Below are 20,114 nucleotides of genomic sequence, written 5' to 3' on the forward strand. Positions count from 1 at the left end.
TGCCACTTTGCCATTTTTTCCTCCCCTGTGATGAGGTACCAGTCTTAGGAAGGTTCACCCCTACTACACTTCCTCCTTCTTCCTCTCTCTGTTGACTGGAAAGCACAGGGAGGCAGCCTCTTTCCTTGTTCACAACACCTAGCTACGCGTTCACTCCATGTTCCCCATGGGACATAGCCAGCATAGACAGGAAGGAGGGACCTCTTACCGTTCCCTATTCTGGACCCAGACTCTGTCTCCTCACTGTGGTCAGTCCCCGCTCAGATTCACCTTTTGAGTTCACGTTCAATGTGATGAATAAAACCAACTTTTCAATGCAAAGAAAATTGATGGTGATTCCTCCCACAGGAAGGGGGCGGGGAAGTGCATTACCGAGTGTGAAATATTCAGAGTGGTTGACTGCATAGACTTTTCTTAAGAAAATCTCTAGAACTTTCTGAGAGATAAGTCTGTCCTGATTTCCTATCACACACTATGTAATGTCAGCACATCTGAACGACGATACTCTTCTTAATGTGCAAACTGTTCTTTTTTTTTTTTTCAGGATTCTAACATTAGCCTAACATTAGGGCTAGGGTATTTTGAAAATCCTTCTAGCTGAAAAAATTATTAGTGTGTAATGCCCCTGCTTAGTTACTGCTCATTATTTCATTGACAAGATTTCTGATGGTGTCTAATACTTGGTCACAGAAACGTGTTATAAAATGTCAATGCGTACATGATGCTTGCAAGGTCTGGGATGGGGAGGGGGGGGCTCCTTAAATGGAGATGTCAACTCCAGCCAATTTTGGAATGGTTCACCATTAAGGTGGATGTTTTCAAAGCCCCATGCCTCTGCTGGAAATTTTTTTTAAAAAACCATGGAATAACTGATTATGATTAATTTTAGTGCTTAGCCATGCGAAGCCAGATGAGCATCCTTAAAACAAAGCTATTGATCTGGCTTTGTTTGGGGTTGGGAAGATAAACTAATCAGGTCCTGCAGGCCTTCTGCAATGATGAGGGATGAGGAGTTGGATTAGTGTTATCACTCTTATTATTATTTTGGTCATGGGTTTCTAGGTTTTAACTTAGCAGCACCTGATATATCTAGTTTCCATGTCACCTCCCCTGCCCCCCAGTAAATAGCTGAGAAGAGTTGTCTAAATATGTCCTGGGCAGGAGTTTGATCAGGATGAAAACAGGGTAGGGGAGAAATAGATGTGGGAAGGGCAACATTTAGAGTCCCTTTCTGTGTGGTCTCGTCTCAAAGATGAGGAACACCCAGAGAGGTCACAGAGTTTGACCCAAGTCCATGGCTTCCTAGTTCCCACCCACATGAGTCCATCCTTAAAGCTCCTTTCCCCCCAGAGACTCCCTCAGACACCACTTGCTGCAGAGAACTGACCAAGGGGCTGACAGGTCGCCACAGATGTTTTGTGGCAGCTGTGACTTCCATGTCCTCCATTCTTCCCAAGGAATTGTCTCATCTTTCTCGTTTTCTCTGGCAAAGAGCAGACCTTTCAGGCTTTTCCTGAAGGCAGGGAAAAATCACGCCTCCTTCTCAACTCTACTTTCCCAGGAAGAGAAGTCCCGGGTTGGGTTGCTAAATTCGAGCTGGCACTCTCTCCCACAGACATGCAATTGTTGCTGGTTCCGGGGTCAGAGTTTGGGTGAGAAGAGACCATTCATCTTAGAACTGACAATCTGACCTCTCCTGTCTGTGGGTCTTGTCTTTTCTACGCCAGGAGTCCTCAGCTTGCAGCTGATTTCAAGCAGCTTGCAGCATCAGCATCCCTTAGATTTCCCGTGATTCCTCCTAGAATCACCTTCCTCCCTAGCAAGGTGGAGGGGATCTTTCTAACCCACTGCTGGCCTCTTTCAGGTGAAAAGGAACGTAATGGAAGAATGTGTACACCTTTCTTTATGTACAAAGGGACGTGTTAATAATGCATTCATTCATTTATCTGGCATTCATTCTCATACTGAAAAAAGACACAGAAAATCTTTGACTGTGGGTTTTTTTGTTTTGTTTTTTGTTTTTTTTTTAATTTCCCAAGGATGCTCAACCCAGCCCATCCTCTTCTCTTACCATTAGGAAGCTAGAACCCACTGTGATTATCTTTGCAGCTTTTGGAGAGTACAAGTCACTCCCAAGTCAGAGCAATCAACTCCTTTATCGTACAAAAGAGAAAACTGAGGCTCCCAGAGCCAAAGAGACTTATGCCCAAGGTCAGAATTAGCGGCAGGACAAGGACGGAATCACATAACCCCTGACCTAAGTTCTACTCCGCCTGCCTTCCTGCTTCCTCTCTGAGCTTCCTCACATCAAGGGCAGCAAGCAGTGTGGCTGCTGGGGAGAACAATCACACTGGTTTCTAACACAATCCAACTTTAGTTGGATGACCCCAACATGACCCCCTCAGTGACTTTTCTCCAGAAATCAGGTTTCCTTAGTTAGAGAGTGAAAATCCAAGACGCAGGAGGACAGCTGTGTGTGTGTGTGTGTGTGTGTTTCTATACAAGGTATAAATGGTAGGATTACAAGGAAGGAGTATCTTCTCTCCTCTTTTCATCCCCATCGCTTTAAGGTTACTATTTAAAGTTTGAATTTAAGTCTGAGATAAGATCCCAGGAGCAGTAGCAATAGCTAGACCTTACCAGGCTGTCTCTCATTCCCCCTTGTCCTGTGCCAAGGTCCCTCCCTGCTTCTGGCTGATTCTGACTCACCTTCTGGTGGTAACCCCTCTGTCACTGGCCACAGACCTGTAACCTGTCTCCCTTTATGCCCACACTCAAATAGCAGCTCCCTGAATACACAGACAGATGCTGGGGGGCTATTCTGGCCATCTGCTCCACCAAATACGGCAGGAGCATGGGAGAAACGGCTGACTGAGGAACCCCAGTTTGTGGCAGGTGAGAAATCACACTTTGCAGCCTGCAAACACTTTGGGCAAGGTAAGCCGGAGGGATCTCCCGGTGCCCGATTTTAATAGCATTGCAGCAGAAGATCCAGAAACGCACCCACAAGGACCCCCTGCACACACGTTCCCTCTCTCTTTCCTCCGCACAACGCACACACTCTCTCTCCCTCTCTCCCTCTCTCTCTCTCTTTCACACACACACACACAAGGCAGCAATCGCAAAATCAACTCACAGGATCTCCAAATCTCGCAGCGCTCGGAAGGCTCCATCTTCAATGCAGCTGATGTGGTTATTGTCCAGTTGCCTGTGGGAAAGCAAGGGAGAGCATGAAGGCTGAGCTAGGGGCTGGGCGGCTAGCTGGCTCCCTGGCCACCAAGCGCCTGTCCCTCCACCCCTTGCAGGCTCTGCTTGTCCCTGCCAGGAGCTCCTGCAGAGCCCGCCTGTCTGCCACGCTGCTCCGTCTCTTCTCTCTGACTGTCTGAGGGAACTACACAGGCGAGCGAGCGCACCAAAGGCTGTCAGGTCTCAGTAAATATTAATTGCGCATTTTTTTTTTTTTTTTTAGGCAGAAGGGAGTAATTTCATTACATTAGGGCATCCAATCCATTACGAGCTCTTACTGTCATGTCACTGAAACAATTTCATTAAGCTAAAGGCCTGTAAATCATTGGAGGTCACTGCTCTGCCCTCCGCGACCTCCCAGCAAGCTCCCCCTCCCTCGGCTCCCTTTTACTGGAAGTTACAGTCTTGGCTTTGACACAGCGCTAAATCTCAAGGCTTTATCTGCCCAAGAGCGGTGAGGGTGCGTAGGGAATATACCAATTCCAAATTAGACTCAACTAATCTAATTTTATAGTCTTTTTATTATTCTAAGCACCAAATGTCTGTGGTGGTTTGATGTCTCCATGCATTGTTACGTGGCCCATCTGGTAGGTCATTCTATGGGAACATTTTCTGAATAAATACAGATTCCCTCAAACCGCACTAACCATCATCAACATTAAGGAAATTCATCGATGGAAGTGTTTGTAATGGAGGACTAAAAGGCATATCATTATTGCCTAAAAGATGCACCACTTACATTTAAATTGGGGAGAATTAAATGCACCTATTTTAGGATTCCTTTTTAATTTCCCTTTCCCCATCCTAAGTGTAGGGAAATAATGCCCTTCTCAAAGATGCTTTGACTAATACACATGCCAGTTAAGGACTGAGGGATTTTAGTTGAGAAGTAATATATAGACATCAGGTTTTTTTTCTGAGCCAAAAATGTATATTATTTGATAAGTAGCAAATTGGGGTGTTTATCCTAACCACACCCGAACTTATACTATATATAATACATCTCACTCCCCAAATGGCAATGGACAGAAAAGAATCGTGTACACAAAATGACAATCAGCAACCAACAATCTATGTCCTCTGCAGAGGACACCACAGTTGGGGCAGGCTGACGGTGTGGCTGTTCTTAATTCTCTTCCTGGAGATTCACTGGAAATGAAAACCTGAGCCTCTTCAGGTGAGTCGCTTCCCATGGCTGGCATTTTGATTTGTAATTTCCATTAATAAATCCTAAGTCAGCTCTCCACCAAACACAGTCGAACTATCATTTGGTAACTCTCACAGAGGGCTTTATTTTATTTGATAACCAAAGGAAGATAGAGTTGAAGCTAAAGCATTAGGATCGTTGCAAAGGTATACGGATGTAGGGCTATGAACATATGTAAGCCCCTGCGTGGGGTCAGGTACTCTGCAATATTATGAAACTGCATCACCCAGATAGACAGTCACCGCCGTTCAAGGCTTAAAACAAATAATGTTCAGAATTGAAAGACACCAAGACACACGTCTCAGAAAGCAGAAGCACCCTTGGTGTGTGGGTCAGTTTTACATCTAGTGTGCCAAGTTCTGGCTAACACTAGAGTCCTCGGACTTCCTGAGTTCTTCAGTCCCTCATCTTTTAGGAGCTGTTCTTTATACGGTTTTGCTGATTTTTTTGGATCTGTACTGGGGCGGCCACTTTGTGGACACTGGGTCTATTAGGGCAGTCTAGTCTTGCTGCCCAGCTTCCAGATTTATCATCAGTTTAAAGGCTGATGAATCAACAACCTCTGCTCTGCGTCAAGGCCACCAAACCTTACCAAGCAGAAACTCAGCAGGGCTGACTTTGGGCTCCAAAAAAATTGTTCAACAAATATGCTGAATTCAGGAAAACAAAACAAAACAAAAACAAAAAACCAGCACCATCCGCCCAAATAAAAATATCTAAATCATCAGAGTGGAATGAGGTGTGGTGCGATGGCGATTTGTGGTGAACTGTGTGCGTGCATCTCAGAGAGGGCCTTGCAATTAGAGCACCCCAAGAGTAGATGGGTTTGCAAAGTAGTTTTCATTCCTCCAAAGAGGAGATTTAAAATGTACGGTTCCCCCTCCCCTCATGGGAAAAAATGGAATCTTCAACAGAAAGCTATAGAAATAAGAGGTGGGGGGGGTGAGGGGAACACCCCACCACAGAACAGTAGAAAGAGAATTAAAAGTTTGGGGGAAGGGCTAAAATGATTTATAACATTCTGTGCTCTGTGTGGCATCAGAGTCCTGAAGCCCAGGTCAGGACATGGCATGGACAAGTGGACCCTGATCATTGAAGGCAAAATCAGAAAGGTGGAATCCATTATTAATTGTGTGATGTTTAAGTTATTTTCCGTGGGAGGCACAAATTGACACCTATTTGTTTATTCATAAGAGGGAAAGCTGAGATGTAACATAAGCATCTCTGCGGGTGTGTTTCCTCGCTTACTTTAGCACATATGAAATGGATCAAAGATTAAAATATTTATGCTTGACTGTGCTTGCCTGGAAGATGTTTATTATAATGGAGGCGGTGTCCTTTCATTCCAACACATAAGCTGAACAGGACCTGTATCCCAGCTATTCTCTTTAGTCAAAGGGTCAGCTTCAAGAAGCGCTGTTATTAAATCTACGGAGGCGCTCTGCCTGAAGGAGGGGAGTGTCCGTTAAGTGGTAACTACATCACTGACTCTGTTTTCCCGGCTAGTACAGCTCTGTGGAGTTGAGCATCAGAGGATTCACAAAAAGCCCAATTAACAGCTCATAGTCAGTCCTGTTGTTTTACATAAACACTGGGTCCCCAAACAAAATTAGCAGGCGCCTCATTTGTTCAGACAGACGTCTTTTCTTTTACACTTATTTATTTATTCTAGGGAGGGGGGTCAGAGTAATCTGAGTAAGTCTGATCTTTCCTTCAACTACATAGGCTTTGGGGGACTGAACTTGGGTCATCAGGCTTGGTGGTAAGCGTCTTTATTGGAACCATCCAGCTATCCCTAGATTGCTATTTCTTTCCAAAAATAACAACTCAGAGATAGCAAAGTCCTACGGCACATGAGGTGGGGTGGTGGTGTAAAAAATGCAAGCCCAGCACTTTGTCGGTGTTGGGATAGAGGACTAATAAGCACGAAAAGAGTCCTCTGGTAGCTGAAGCCAAAGCATTTGATGCGGCAGTTTGTTTCTGAGACTTCAGTATGCTGGAGGCTGCTGACGTGTATTCTAAGGTCAAAGGCCTGTATCATGCCTTTGAAAAGCTTCACTCAAAGACCCTCTTTAAAAAGGAATGAGAAAAGCTCATAGTATGCTAGGCATACTATCACTTAGGGGGCCTGGTTAAAGAGAACTTCCGAAATGTGAGCAGAAAGAGACCACTAAGCATGCCTGGCTCTGCCCCTGTCTTTCTCTCGGCTGCTAAGTAGTGTCTTCCAGTGCTTAGCACAGTTCCCTGGAGGCAAGTGCTAAGCCATGAGCCCTGGGAGCCTTGAATGCCTACAGATTATTTCCTTCCGAGCCCATACAGAGCTTAGCACCTCCTGAGACACAGAGCCCAGCCACCCGAGTCCCCAGCAGGGATATGGAGAAAGACCTGGAGATACCATGAGATGTCTGTGGTCTTCCTAGGAAGTCTAGGATGGCAGTGGATGGAAGAGGAAAAGCGCTTTTTTTTTTCTTTTTGTAGGTAACTTCCATTGTTTCATTATACAGAATACCTAATTTGATTTGTACTCCGTGGTCTCTGAATAAGCTGAGAAGCCCCCCAAACATTTCACGATATTAAATTAACCGCTCTTATTTCCCCAGGAAGCTTCTAGTTGAGCAAACAATAGGACTGCTAAGATGGTCCCAGGGCCCATTTAGAAAGAAATTGTCAGATAAGGACTAAGCACAGACTCCCTGGGAACGATGCTCTGACTACTGAGTTTTTATATTCTGAAAAACAAAAACAAAAACAAAATCAGGAAGAAAACCAGCATGAGCAAGGACTTAATGTAACCTCTTCTCACAGCAGACCAGGCACGAGCACTTCTGTGAGAATTCCGGACTCTACGAGTGATATTCTCCCAATTATCACAGTTTATCTATTTTGCTTGCAGTTTCAATGTTCACAGTTGGAGCAGAAGAGAAACGTTCTTGTTTGTTTGTTTGTTTGTTTTTAATGTTCTCATTTTTATTTTAATTTTTTTGCAGTTCAGAAATTTTTACGAAGCATGCGTCAATCCTTAAAAGAGGTGCAAGTTAGAAAAAGCTGGTCCACAGCTCTAACCCCACCCAACCCCACAGCAACAACCATAAAAAGTAAGAAAACAAGAGTAAGAAAACCCCAAGCCTTCAATGTCACACACGAGTTCCCATGAGAACTACCTGGGGTATAGAAATCTCTAGAAACAGGCTTTGGTATTTGGAAGAAGAATAGAATTATCAACTAGAATTCCCTGTGCACATGCTAAGTCTGGACACCAGGGTTTATCCCGCTGTTGGGGGCTGGGGGGTGTCCCAGCATCTCTTCAAATGGTTGGCGAAACTTAGCCTAAAGGCACTGTCACTCCAGGGCCCCCAAACAGCAGCAGCAGCAGCGTTCCAGCTACGGACCTACGGCCAGTCAGCTAGTTGCTGCAGCCGCCCTGTGTGAAGTGAACAAAGCAGAGGTGGAGACTGGGTGTCCTCTGGACTTACACCACTGGCTGTTTTCTGAACAAAACTACCTTCACAAAATGTACAAAATCAGCAAAGGACATCTGTGCAAAATTCACAAGGAAAGCCTTAGTAGGAAGCCAAAGGAGTCTGTGTCCTGGAGATCTAGTGGTTAATTAACCTAGAGTAGTCACAGAAATTCAGACTGCATTAGGTCCCAAAATACAGAATTAAGTACAGAATAGCCTTTGAAAAATAGCAAGATGGTTACCTTATCTGTGGTTTTTGCATGCCAGCCATCTTTACTGTATAATTCTAAAAGTCCAAAGTAATTTGAATTTGTTTTTGCAATATATATTCATATATGCATATCTTCCATATACTTTGTTTTTTTTCTAGACTGAAGAGAAAAAAAATATTATGACTAACAAAAAAGTTTTTTTGTGGGAATCTTGTTTTCATAAACCAAGACGGGGGACCAGAAGGGAAGAGCTTTGACATCCCGTTTGTCTTCTCAGCATTACCTATTTGGTCAAGTAGAAAACAGGAAATCTAGCAGCACTTTAAAAAAAAATGCCTTTTAACATTATAAAGCTCCTTATTGAGGAACACATTGTAGAAGCATTTGTCTGTGGCTCTTTCAAAAATTAATAGAGCTCAAGGTTATTTAAACTAGCAAAAGGGAAAAAAAAATACATTCAAAAGAAACTCATATAATTGAGTGCCGGTCACAGTTTGTAGGCAAATCAAACACTTGATCTTAGCCACAATCTGTTAATGAATTGTCACCCCTTCTCGTCATTAAGGAGCTACAGTAATTCCACATTATAAACGACACGAGCAAAAGGAGGTGAATCTATTATTCTGCACATTTAGTACACTTGTCCACCAGACCCAGGAATACATGCATATAGATATGTTTACCCACCCATGAATTATTTAAGTATCTGCAAAGATCCCCGTCTATAACCTGACAACTCTATGCCTGTATCTCCTATATCCATTCATGCAGGTGTGAGTTCTCACTCACAGACACATGTAAATGAAAATGTACCTTACAAAATAGTCCAAATGATAACGGACCTCTGACATTTAATGTGAATATACTCGCAAAGTTACTTCGAAAATGGATTGCTATCATTCCAGGGACGCTGACCAACCAAACCTACTTTGTGAGGAAGGGACAGAGTTGGGTTAATTAAGCTTTCTGATCACAATTGCCTGCTTGGAACATAGTTGAAAATGGAACAGAAATCTATTTGAACAAGCATTGTCAGGCATACTTTCCCACACGGCTAGCGCGGTGCTTCTTGTATAGCATATATCATGTTGCTGTTCAACATATGCAACTTCTTGGCAGGAAAATAACTGTGTCCACTTAGGTGATGCTTCTAGAAGTAAGCTCTGCGATCACGCAAATGCTGCTGACAGATCAGCAGCAAAGAGGCACACCTGACCTTGAAGAATAAAGGAGGGGGTCTCACGCGTCATGGGGAAATAGCAATAACTCCAGTTCTGTGTATGGAAATTTCCTATACAAGGGTGTTTGGCAAATAAAATTGAACTGAGAAATCCAAGCAGAGGATTCCTGTAAACCAATGTAGCATCAAGCGTAGGTTAGGGGAAGAGGCAGACCGTTTCTTTTGTGCATGTCAAATTTGATTTTGAAACAAATTCTGTCATTTCTAGGTAAATAAAGGAACAGCAGTAAAGCAGACAGAAAGCACACCCATCTAAAACAGGCCACATTCAGAGTGAGAGAGCTTGGTTACTGTTTATAAAACGCCTTCAGGCTCCCAGCTCCCGCTAGCTCCAGACCCTGTGGTTATCTTTACATCAGGACCAAAGGCTGACCAAGTTGCTCTAGCATCACAGTTTGCCTGTGACTCTACATATCCTATTCTGGGAAAACCCATCAGTCTTAGGCAAACTGTGATGGCACTTTGCAGGCATCCACATGGTGGCTCTCCATGCTGATGGGTCCCGAAGCACAGGCCATTGGAAGGATATTCATTTTCAAAGCATTATTCCCCCTATTTGGTCTCTGAAGCATCAGTTGGATTTGGATTCACAAGCTTGCTTTTGGTTACCCTGACCCCAAATGGCTTCTCACTGTATGTTATGTAAAATAAACTTCTTTGTGCAGATAACACGGAAAGGTGAGGCTGGCAGGCACCTGAAACTGTCTCAATTGTTCTGCCTCTCAGGCTGATTGGGAATTCGAGTTTCTTTGTAAGAAGTATCTGTGTTTTACTCACTGGCCTTGCTGATGTCATGAATACTCAGAGGCTGGACAAATAAACGACTGTCTCCATAGCGATCGGGGCAGGTCTGTGGTTTCCCTAGTTACACACTTCTGAGAGATAACCATCTGTGGTTCGTCCTCAGCAAAGGCGCAGGATGCAGGGAGGGGGGAGGAATGAGAAGAAGAAACGCACTTTTGTGAACAGGCATGAAGTTACAGTTCAGTATACCCGCCTCCACTCCTCTTTCTAAAGCAGCCATCACAAACTCTAGTGAGGTACTCAGGCAATTTTTTTTTCACCCTAGTGGGTTTCAGAAAATTTCATATTGGGCACAGAGAACAGATACAGTCCCGTGACTATAGCTAACAAGCTGGAGCTAGAGCAGAGGTATTTCTCCCTGGATGCCATGTGGATGTCCACACAAGAGGCTGTTTTTTTTTTTTTTGTCCTCATGTTGGATGCAAACATCATCACTCAGCATGGAAGGCATGTGTTGCCACAGCCTGAGATCTCTCCCTGACAGTGCACTGAGTTTGCATGGCATCCTGAGACCCTCAAAGACAGTTTCCCCTTTTAAAAAGCTACACAGATCTCTCATGTAGAACTCTGGGCATCTCTCCATTTATCTGCATTTACCAATATTTTCTAAGAAATCCTTTGTAAGTTCTCAATGTTTGATACCCATTTTTTTCCCTTTTAACAGAAGGCCAGAGCTCATGTGATTTTAGCTGAGGAAACTAAGAGTCTGGCATTTGTGTCTTCAAATCTCCATTTCTGAGAGATGGCTATGACAGTGTGCAGCTGAAAGGCCATTTTGAGACATAAAGTAATGAAACGTGTATGTGCTGGAAACGTATTTTTGGCTTTGTTTAATTTTATTTGCTTTAAAACTAATGTTATTAAGTAAAGGCATCCATTTTTTTTCTTGCATAATCTCTAAGATCTTTTTCTGCTCTGAAGTTATGTGTCCCGAGATTGATTTCTTATGAGTTTTAAGGGGAAAAAAATCCTGTTCATTTTACTTGGACTCCTCTGCGATCCCAGCATATCCATTTATCCCTCCTTTCCCCATCTCAGTCCAAAGAATCCATTATTTGAGATATTCAATATATTCTTTCTGGACCAAGGCCGGCAGTTCAGACCACTGGCTCTTCAAACTTCCCCAGCCGTGAGGAGATTGAAATTCAAGAAGACACTAAAAACTTACATCAAAGAAAATGCACATTTTTTCCCCCTCACAAGAGATGGTGGCAATATGTGACATATTTGGAATCCCATGGGAAAGATCTACTAAAGGAGAGTGACTGAAAGTTTAACCTCATTTGTTGATGGCTGTTTCTAGTTAGTTATCAATCAAGTAATGTGCTGTGTGCACCCAAAGCACTCAAAAGGCATACCATCTCTTGGTATGTAATTTTTTCTTTTTTCTTTTTGTACATATACGTGTGTACCTGCTTGTCTATGTGTGCACCACATGCATAGCAGGTGCCTGTCAGAGTCAGAAGATGGTGTAAGAAGCCCTGGAATTGAGTTCCATGGGGTTGTAAGCCACCTGATGTGTAAGCCTAGCTCATGTTCTCAGAATTAACATCAAGTACAATCAACTGCTAAGCCATTGCTCCAGCCCCAGCACAGAATGTCTTAGTCTTCGTATTCTCGAGTCTGTATACAGTGGCTCTCTCTAACACACAGTGTATACACTGTCACAATAATGGCATAGAGCCTTTATTAACTTAGCCATCAAGTAGTGAACCAACATCACAACAGTCCCTATTTTACAGAAGAGGAATGTAGAGTATTGAGCGGTCATGTCTCTGAACTTGGGTTTTGGACCTAGGTCTGTCCATCCTCCTGAAGATGAGAAGCAGTGTGGATTCTAGCCTGGAAACAGTGTAACATCCTCTGTCTGGAAACAGTGTAACATCTTCTGCCTGGAGACAGTGTAACATCCTCTGCCTGGAAACAGTGTAACATGCTCTGCCTGGTATTGCTTCCTCCCCAAGGCTCTATCTGGGCATATCATACACCTTTTTCTGTGCCTAACTTTTACTGGTCCTTGCCACCTCCTCTGTTTGTGGAGCATAGGCAGGCAAGGACATCTTTAAAGCACAGGTCCTCTATAAAAACGTATATAAACCTAGGCAAAATGAACCTTACTCTTAGGACCCTTTGCTTATCTCTTCATTCAAATGCTTGTGAACATATAGGTTACTGGAGGTTTGCAGATATTATTAAGCAACAGCAGCAAGGAGCTCAACCTTACCTTCCTGTGAGTCTCAGGCTTACCTACCATGCTGTTCTAAATCAGCTACAATATTCAAAGTTAAATTGGGGAAGGAGGCACTATAATAAGACTATATGGGCTTTTTATTACTGAAGGCTAGGAAGGGACATATGGGGACAGTCAGGATCTGGTCTTGGCATTTGTCACTGGAACACAGTTATTTTCATTGGCCTACAAGCATGCAAAAGATGGTAGCAAAGGGGGGACCTCCTCATGTATCATACCTCCACTGTCTCCTTGTGTCTCTCAAATAGATCGTTGCTGGGAGCCACTGTTTCACCTCTGACTACTGAAGATAAGGCCAGGGTCCGCAACAGGAGGATATCCGCAACAGGAGGATATGATGCAACTTCAGGTAAGGTGGCCTGGGGTCCAACAGGCATTAACTTGCCAGCCAGCCTGGGGAAGCTTATCATTTTCTTAGGTAGGAGCACGACACACTCAGAGAAATAGTTTGTCGTGTTCTCCCCCACCCCCAAGCAAGTTGTAAATTGCAAAGATTCTGATTAGTATTTTCCGGGCATGCCCTCCCCCGAGGGATGTTACCCATTTGTCTTCCAAAGGTGCATAAGCCACAGGTACTGAAATTACCAAGCAGCATTCACTACATCGTGTAGTAGGATATTGGGGGTCAGTGACCATTAGCAAGGCATCACTCAGAGGTATCTTTGTGACAGCAGAAGCCAATTAAAGTATGTCTTGTAAGCTCCGTGTAAGGGGATATCAGGGCCTCTGTAATTAACTGTGGGGAAACAGTGTCGTCAAAACTCAGCAATGTGGGCGGCGCTGATAACTCCATTCAATCCAGCTAAGATGTGGAATTGAAACACTCTAAAAAAAAAAAAAGGCCTGCTTCATTTCACTTACTATTACTTTTAAGGAATAAGGGACATTTAGTTCATTGGTGACAGCATCTGTCCTACCTGTGCCAGAGGTATAGTGGCTGGCACAAGTCAGGAACGTGGTACAAATCTTAGGGGGTACAGGACATGTTTCTTTATACCACTAAGACTGCTATCATGAAAGCCACAGGGAAGCCATGGGTGCTCTGTGAGGATTCGAGCGAGACATTGGAGCCCAGCTACCCTGCCAGTGAGAGTGCAGAATGGTCCAGCTGTGAGGCAAACGGTGTGATGGTTTCCTTACAAAGAGAGGAAGAAAGGAAGGAAGAAAGAAAGGAAAAAAAAGAAAAGACAAAAAGAAAAAGTGACCAAGAGAGTCTTTTCCCAGCCCAGAGGAAGGAAAAGAGGTATTCAATCAAAAACCTGTGGAAAACTGCTGCAGCATGACACCAAAACCTAGAAACAAGCCACACCTTTGCCAATAGGCAGATGGATAAACATCCTGCAGCATGCACACTGTGAAGTACTGTTGAACCGTTTAAAATAAGGATAAGGCAGAAAACCTGGAAAACAGTCTATAAGAGACAAGGAGCCAGGCACGAAAACTGTACTGTTCTGTTCCACTAACGTGAGATGCTTGGACTAGGCAAACACAAAGGACCAGAGAGCAGACTGGCAATGACCAGAAGCTGGGGTAATAATGAGATGAGAAATGACTGTTAGACTGTTTCCTTTCAAGGAGACAAAAGTACTTTGGAATTAGAGAGAGGTGATGGTTGTGTATTAGTTGTAAGTGTATTAAATAAAAATAGGCTGAGTTTTACTCTCATTAAATTTGGGATTGTCTTTTGGTTGTTGTTGTTGTTTTGTTTTTTGTTTATTTGTTTATTTTGAGACAGGATTTCTCTGTGTAGTCCCTAGCTGTCCTTGAACTTGCTCTGTAGATCAGGCTGGCCTCAAACTCTGGGATGCATCTGTCTCTGCCTCCCAAGTGTTGGAATTAAAGGTGTGTGTGGCTAACACCTGGCTACAATTTTAACCGTTTGTTTGGTGTGTGTGTGTGTGTGTGTGTGTGTGTCTGTGTGTGCGTATGTGTGTGCATGTGTGTCTGTGTGTGTATGTATGTGTGTGTGTGTGTCTGTGTGTGCGTGTGTGTGTGTGTGTCTGTGTGTGTATGTATGTGTGTGTATGTGTGTCTGTGTGTGGGTATGTGTGTGTGTCTGTGTGTATGTGTGTGTATGTATGTGTGTGTGTGTCTGTGTGTGTGTCTGTGTGTGTATGTATGTATGTGTGTGTATGTGTGTGTGTGTATCCTATGAGTGTCAGAGAAGAACTTTCAAGAAACAGCTCTCCTTTCACTGTGTGGATCCTGGGAATTCGGCTCAGGTCATGCAGCTTTGTGAACCTTTATCTGCTGAGTCAGCTCACTGGCCTGTGCTGTACACTCCCAAGTGGCTCATTTAGAAGCTGATACCCCATGCCTTGGGCATACCATGAGTCTTACATGTTCTTTTCTCTGTTTGTAACGTTGAATTCTATGTGTGTGTGGGAGGTTTACCTTGAGAAGCTTGCTCCATAGCAAGGAGTGTTGTTAGAATACCACACCACAAGGAGCATTTCCCTGTGATAATACTGTATGGAGACGGAGGGGAGCCTGGGAACAGGCCTTTGCCTGGGTTAACAAGACAGCAAACCCTTCTGTTCTTGTGTGGACAGAAGTATGTTAGCAGACAAAGATCAGAGAGAACCAGGAGAGAAATGCGGGATTTAATCTACACACTTTGGGGGATTATTTATAGCAATTTTAAAACTGCTTTCTTCTGGGGACATTGCCAGTCACTCTTTCCTCGGGAAGGGACCATACACAGAGAGAAGAGATTAGAAGGCTGCCTGCTAGACTCCCAAGCTATTATCAAGTGCGGAGGGCCAGCCACTACCTTGCATGCTCACCATGGCTTCCTCCCCTCTCCACCCCACCAGCAGTGTCCAGCAGCAGACAACTCGCAGGTTGCATTTGCATTGCAGAAGCAGCTGTTTTGTCTTCATCCAGGCTGGCTCTTTGCTCCCTTTCCCCAAGAAGATGGACAGGGTGTGGATGCGGTTACTATCAGGATGGAGAGAAAGCTCTCTCTTCCTAGCCTCTGGTCTAGGTGATTAGGAGCCTGTTTGCATGACCCTGGAGGAAGAGATGGCATCCAGGGATTGAGGGAAAGTGACAAGTCCTTTCCCTGAGGCTGCCTCCAATTTTCTCTGAGATTCGGGAACTGCCACATTAATGCCACTGAGCTGAGAAAAAAAAAAAATTGGGGTGGGGCACGTTTCTAGGCAGGGTTTCTCTGTGTAGCCCTGGCTGTCATGGAACTCACTCTGGAGACCAGGCTAGCTTCAAACTCATAGAGATCCACCTGCCTCTGCCTACCAAGTGCTAGGTTTAAAGGTGTGTGCTACCACTGCCCAGCGAAATGTTTTTGTTTTTGTTTTTAAATGTCGAAATAGAATGAAGGGACAGAGAAATAGAGGGGAGAAGAGACTGGAAATCATGACGCTACATGCAATGGTTCCTTCCTGGGTGCCTTCACTCCAGTGGAGGCTGATTCTACATGTGGCTATAAGTTTTTCCTGAAGCCATGGCAGACTGAAGGTGTTATAAGTCCCTCCCAGTTCTAGAGAAGGGCAAGCAGGCCATTGCTGGAATTGAGGATTGGGATAAAAAGTAAAAAGGCACTGGTTGCGAGCTCGCGCACATGTGTGTGTGTGTGTGTGTGTGTGCGCGTGCGCGCACAAACACTGCCAGCTCTCTCATTTTTATCTAATTTTATCGTTTTTATTTATTTAGTGGAAACAACCAAACCAAACCAATCCAAACCAACCACAAACAAACCAACAAGCAGGCAGTTTGCTGAAGAATCAGATGGCAAGGATCGTTTACCTTGCTGGGTTATGGCCTTACTTCTCTGGGCTGAAATGTCCCTTGAGAGGGATGACTTCTGAGGCCCTGAAGAAGTGACATCCCAGGACCCTGAATTCTCACTTACAAGCCCCTGCGTGCGTGTGAGGGTGTTTTCTCGCTCTGCGGCTGGGTCCTCTGATGAGCTAGGTCTTATTTTTAATGCAGTGTGTGGAGAATGAAAGTGCGAGTTTTCTCCCATTTGGAACAGCTAAGCTGAGGGTGATCCAATGCCTTGGAGGCCTGAACAGTAGGTTGGAAGAGAACCGGAGTATAAATGGATGTGGTATTAACGCTTTCCAAACTACTCCCTGGAAAAGGACACAGCTCAGAAGCCCCCCTCCCAACACCTGCTGGGAAGGAACAGAGCGAGGATGAGACTAGTTTTCACATTTCTGCATGCTTGGCGGGGGGGTGGGGGGCTCTGAATGAACAAGTAGCTAGGCTACTAGTCTCTTCTTGCAAAGCCTCCCTGCCCAGCCCCTCCATGTCTCCAGAGCGGTGATTCCTCTTCCCGTGGTTCATATGGAAGGCTTTGGAAGAGCACCCATAGCTTGAACGCCATGCGATACTAGTCAGCACATTTTAGGAAGCTGAGGCTGGACTCCCACCCATTAGAACACTTTGAAAAGAGGATGGTAGGAATGAGGAACCACTCCTGGTGACGCCCTCCACTGAGGAGTTCTGGAGATGCAGCAGAGGAGAAAAGTCATCACACCTTCATTGCCCACGTCCTCCTGAGATGGACTGACCCAGACCCGGAGAGAAGTGTAGAGTCACACTGTTCTTTCCGCAAAGCTGACTCCACATTCACACCCTAGCAGGAGGTGAACCACTCTACTAGTCTTGGTTGGGAAAGAGTAGGTCCTTGCTAGCAAAAACTGAGAAAGAAAATCCTCACTTCTATATCAAAAATGAGAAATTCAGCTATTTAGCATCCCAGCCTAGGTCTATTGGACTATAGGTCCCTCGCGTGGTCCCTTTTACTTACTGGGTTCCAGAAGCTTTCTTAGTGCCCCTAACTGTCCCTGCATTCAGAAGCTCATACATGATGGCTCCAAACAGACATAGTTTCCTCTGATACCCAGTGTCTCCAACTCCATTTCCTTCTCGTCTAGGTTCACTGCTGGGAGCTTCTGTTTCCACCCTGGCTAACACCCTTGCTTCCCTGGGCATCTACATACTGAGATTACTCTCAGTTTGGCCATTGCCTGTCCATGTCCCCAAGTGCACCAGCTTCTAGACCTCTAGCTGGGCCAGGAGCAAGGAATGATGTGTGAATGAGTGTTTTAGGCGGTGGCTATGACTATGCATCTTCTCTAAACAGTAAATGAGGCTTAGGGTGTCTCTACTTACCAAACCATCTCCAGGGCTTCCCAACAGGCAAGCGTGAATGCACCCGGTCAGAGGAAAGGGTTGGATAATCAGAGCTAACATTTCCTTTGCCTGTGATAGATAGCCGCTTTGAAAATGTCTCCCGTCCTGCTTTTTTCCTTGGGTCAGCACTGTGGTGGAGGCAGGGGGTGGGGGATGGGGACTGTGTCCATCAAGATGTTCTATACTAACCCCTCCAAGAAGAGAGCAGCCCAGAATTGTCTCTGTACAAAGGGCTTGCATTAACTGTAATGAAGCAAATGACAAAATCAATAAAGTGGGAATTGCGCAGCTGTCATAAAGATGATGTAAATCCAGGGTTCACGATGGTTATGAAGCTATTTAGAATTGTAATTAAAACCAGCACCATTTTTTTCAAGATAAAAGCCCCTTTGACAACCATAAATGCAAGCTACAGGAAATTTTCAACAAATACATTCAAAATTAATGTATGGTACCAAGATGGCATAAATTAACTAGGGATGATCCATAAGCCTGGGCTTTGGGATGTAAGAGCACTGGGTAAAGAGATTTCGATTTCACGTTTGGTTTTCAAGCAATGGGGTATTCAATTTTAATCAAGTTAAAGCTTGACAGAGCACTTAGAGACCCCGAGTGAATGGCAGATTTCTGACATTCACTTTTCAGGCAGCCTGAACGCATTGTCCGCTGTATTTGCCCAACTTGAGATCTGATGGCTCTGGTCACCTTTCTAGGCTCACACATTCCAAAAGGAATCAGGAGGTGTGTCAGAGAAGATGACATCTTCATGTTTGGAGGGGGGCTTGAGGTGGCATGAGAGAGATGAAGAGGAAATGGAGAAGGGACTTCCATGTTTTCTTTCCTTAAGGACTCACTGTCCTTGGGCTTGTGTCCTGAGCCTGCATTTCACCTACAATAGGTGTTTCTTAGGAAACACCTTTCTACCTACTTGCCCACCTGCCTGCTGCCTACCCACTTGGCTGTCGCATGTAAATCACTACAGTGCTTCAGTCTGGGTGAGCTTCTCTCAAACGTCCATCCCTGTATTTAGTCTTAATCTCCAGGGTGGCACTGCTGGGAGGTTGGTTTGGTGGGTGGTCATCAGGGACTTGAGGGGCCCTGATCTCTTCTGATAGCTTCATCCCTTCCTGGCTCAGGAGGAAAGCAGTTTGCTTTGATGTGTCCCAACCACAATGGGTTATCCTCACAGAGGCCCCAAGTCATGGGACTACTCCATCTTTGATAGGAACTTCTGGAACCATCCTCAGAATAAACATTGTCTCCTTACAAGTTCAGGATCTTGGGCATTTTGTCAAACTGATGGGGAGCTAATGAGGAAATAACTCACCTTCCCTTCAGGGTCGGTAAAGAAGCCCCCAGCCCTGTGGGTGATTATAGCGGTAGGCTCATAGCATACTGGTATCAGATGCAACCAGAGATCTTTGGTTCTAAGTCCAGTGATTCCAAAGGGAGAGAAAAGTGAGGCTCGGAGGAAAGGAGAAACTATTTTAAAAAAAAAAAATCTTCAGATGACATTCAGCACAGAAGTCAGGCCTGGACTGTTAAACTCTAATCATACTGTCGGGGGGCAGTGGGGGCGGGGGGAGAAGGTGTAAAAACCTTCTAACGCTGTACATGACTATAACCTGTAGCTTCTAGTCCGAAGTGCCATAGAACTGGGGTATGCGTGGCCTTTTCTGCTTAATTTGGGCTTCTACATGGTAAGATTCAGGGGCTCAGAGGGTGGGTATGGAGGACTCCTGGAGACTTTTCAAGATGATAATACAGTTTTTATTTTCTGTGTTTTATGATGGTCTGACATTGTACAAAGTGAGGCTTGTGGCAGGGAGAAGGCCCCCTGTAGAGATAGTTAATTCTTATGGGCAGTGAATAGCTGAGGGTGACACCCCCCAACCCCTGTTCATATTCAGACCCTGTATTCTCAATCCTTCCTTCTAGACAATTCTCACAGAGTAACCTAGGATCCCCCCCCTACCCCGCGCCTCCTTTTCAAATCAGCCTCAGGCAGGCCAGGTATCACACACTCAGACCAGACCCACACCTCTGTCCCCACTGGAATTATCCAAACCACCCAGTCCTGGGATGTTTCCCTGGCTGGCCTAGCTTTTCAGTGGAAACCCCAATAAAAGCTGTGACCCACCCCCATGGCTCCTCTCCTGGCCTCTCCTGGAGCATCCTACCACATCCCTGCACAGTATGCTAGGCTCTTGGTTTCTATGGAGGCTGTCAGTAATAACGAACTTTCTTTCAATGGCTTTGGCCTCTCTGTGTCATTGTTCCATTGCCTTTAAGAGTTAACACTGGGAAACAAAGGAGGCCTCAGTTTGGCACAGCATTTGCTGACCGTCCGAACAGTCCTGGGCAAATTTAATCCCTAAGTTGTAAAAGGAGAAATTTGGACCATGTGGTTCATTTCTTAAAACCCTTTCTAGCTTGTTAAGTCTGTGAGTCAGTAGAGGGAGGCGAATTCTAAGCCCCGCAATGCAATAGGCAGCAGGACTGGCTTGCAGTAAAGGATCTGTGTGCTTGCCAAG

General features: G+C 44.8%; 1 protein-coding gene across 4 annotated transcripts in view; it reads right to left on the minus strand.

Moving 5' to 3' along the window:
• The window catches only part of Slit3 (slit guidance ligand 3), a 587,543-nt gene that overhangs the window by 160,019 nt on the left and 407,410 nt on the right, over positions 1-20,114 (minus strand). For all 4 annotated transcript variants that reach the window (XM_021178434.3, XM_029484039.2, XM_085829030.1 and 1 more), the window contains one exon: positions 3,137-3,208. In XM_021178434.3, coding sequence (XP_021034093.1) covers positions 3,137-3,208 — 72 coding nt within the window. The remainder of the gene's footprint in view (positions 1-3,136; positions 3,209-20,114) is intronic.

The sequence above is a fragment of the Mus caroli genome, unplaced genomic scaffold (assembly GCF_978045245.1).
Source record: "Mus caroli unplaced genomic scaffold, Mus_caroli_1 scaffold_13, whole genome shotgun sequence".
Taxonomy (NCBI): Eukaryota; Metazoa; Chordata; class Mammalia; order Rodentia; family Muridae; genus Mus; species Mus caroli.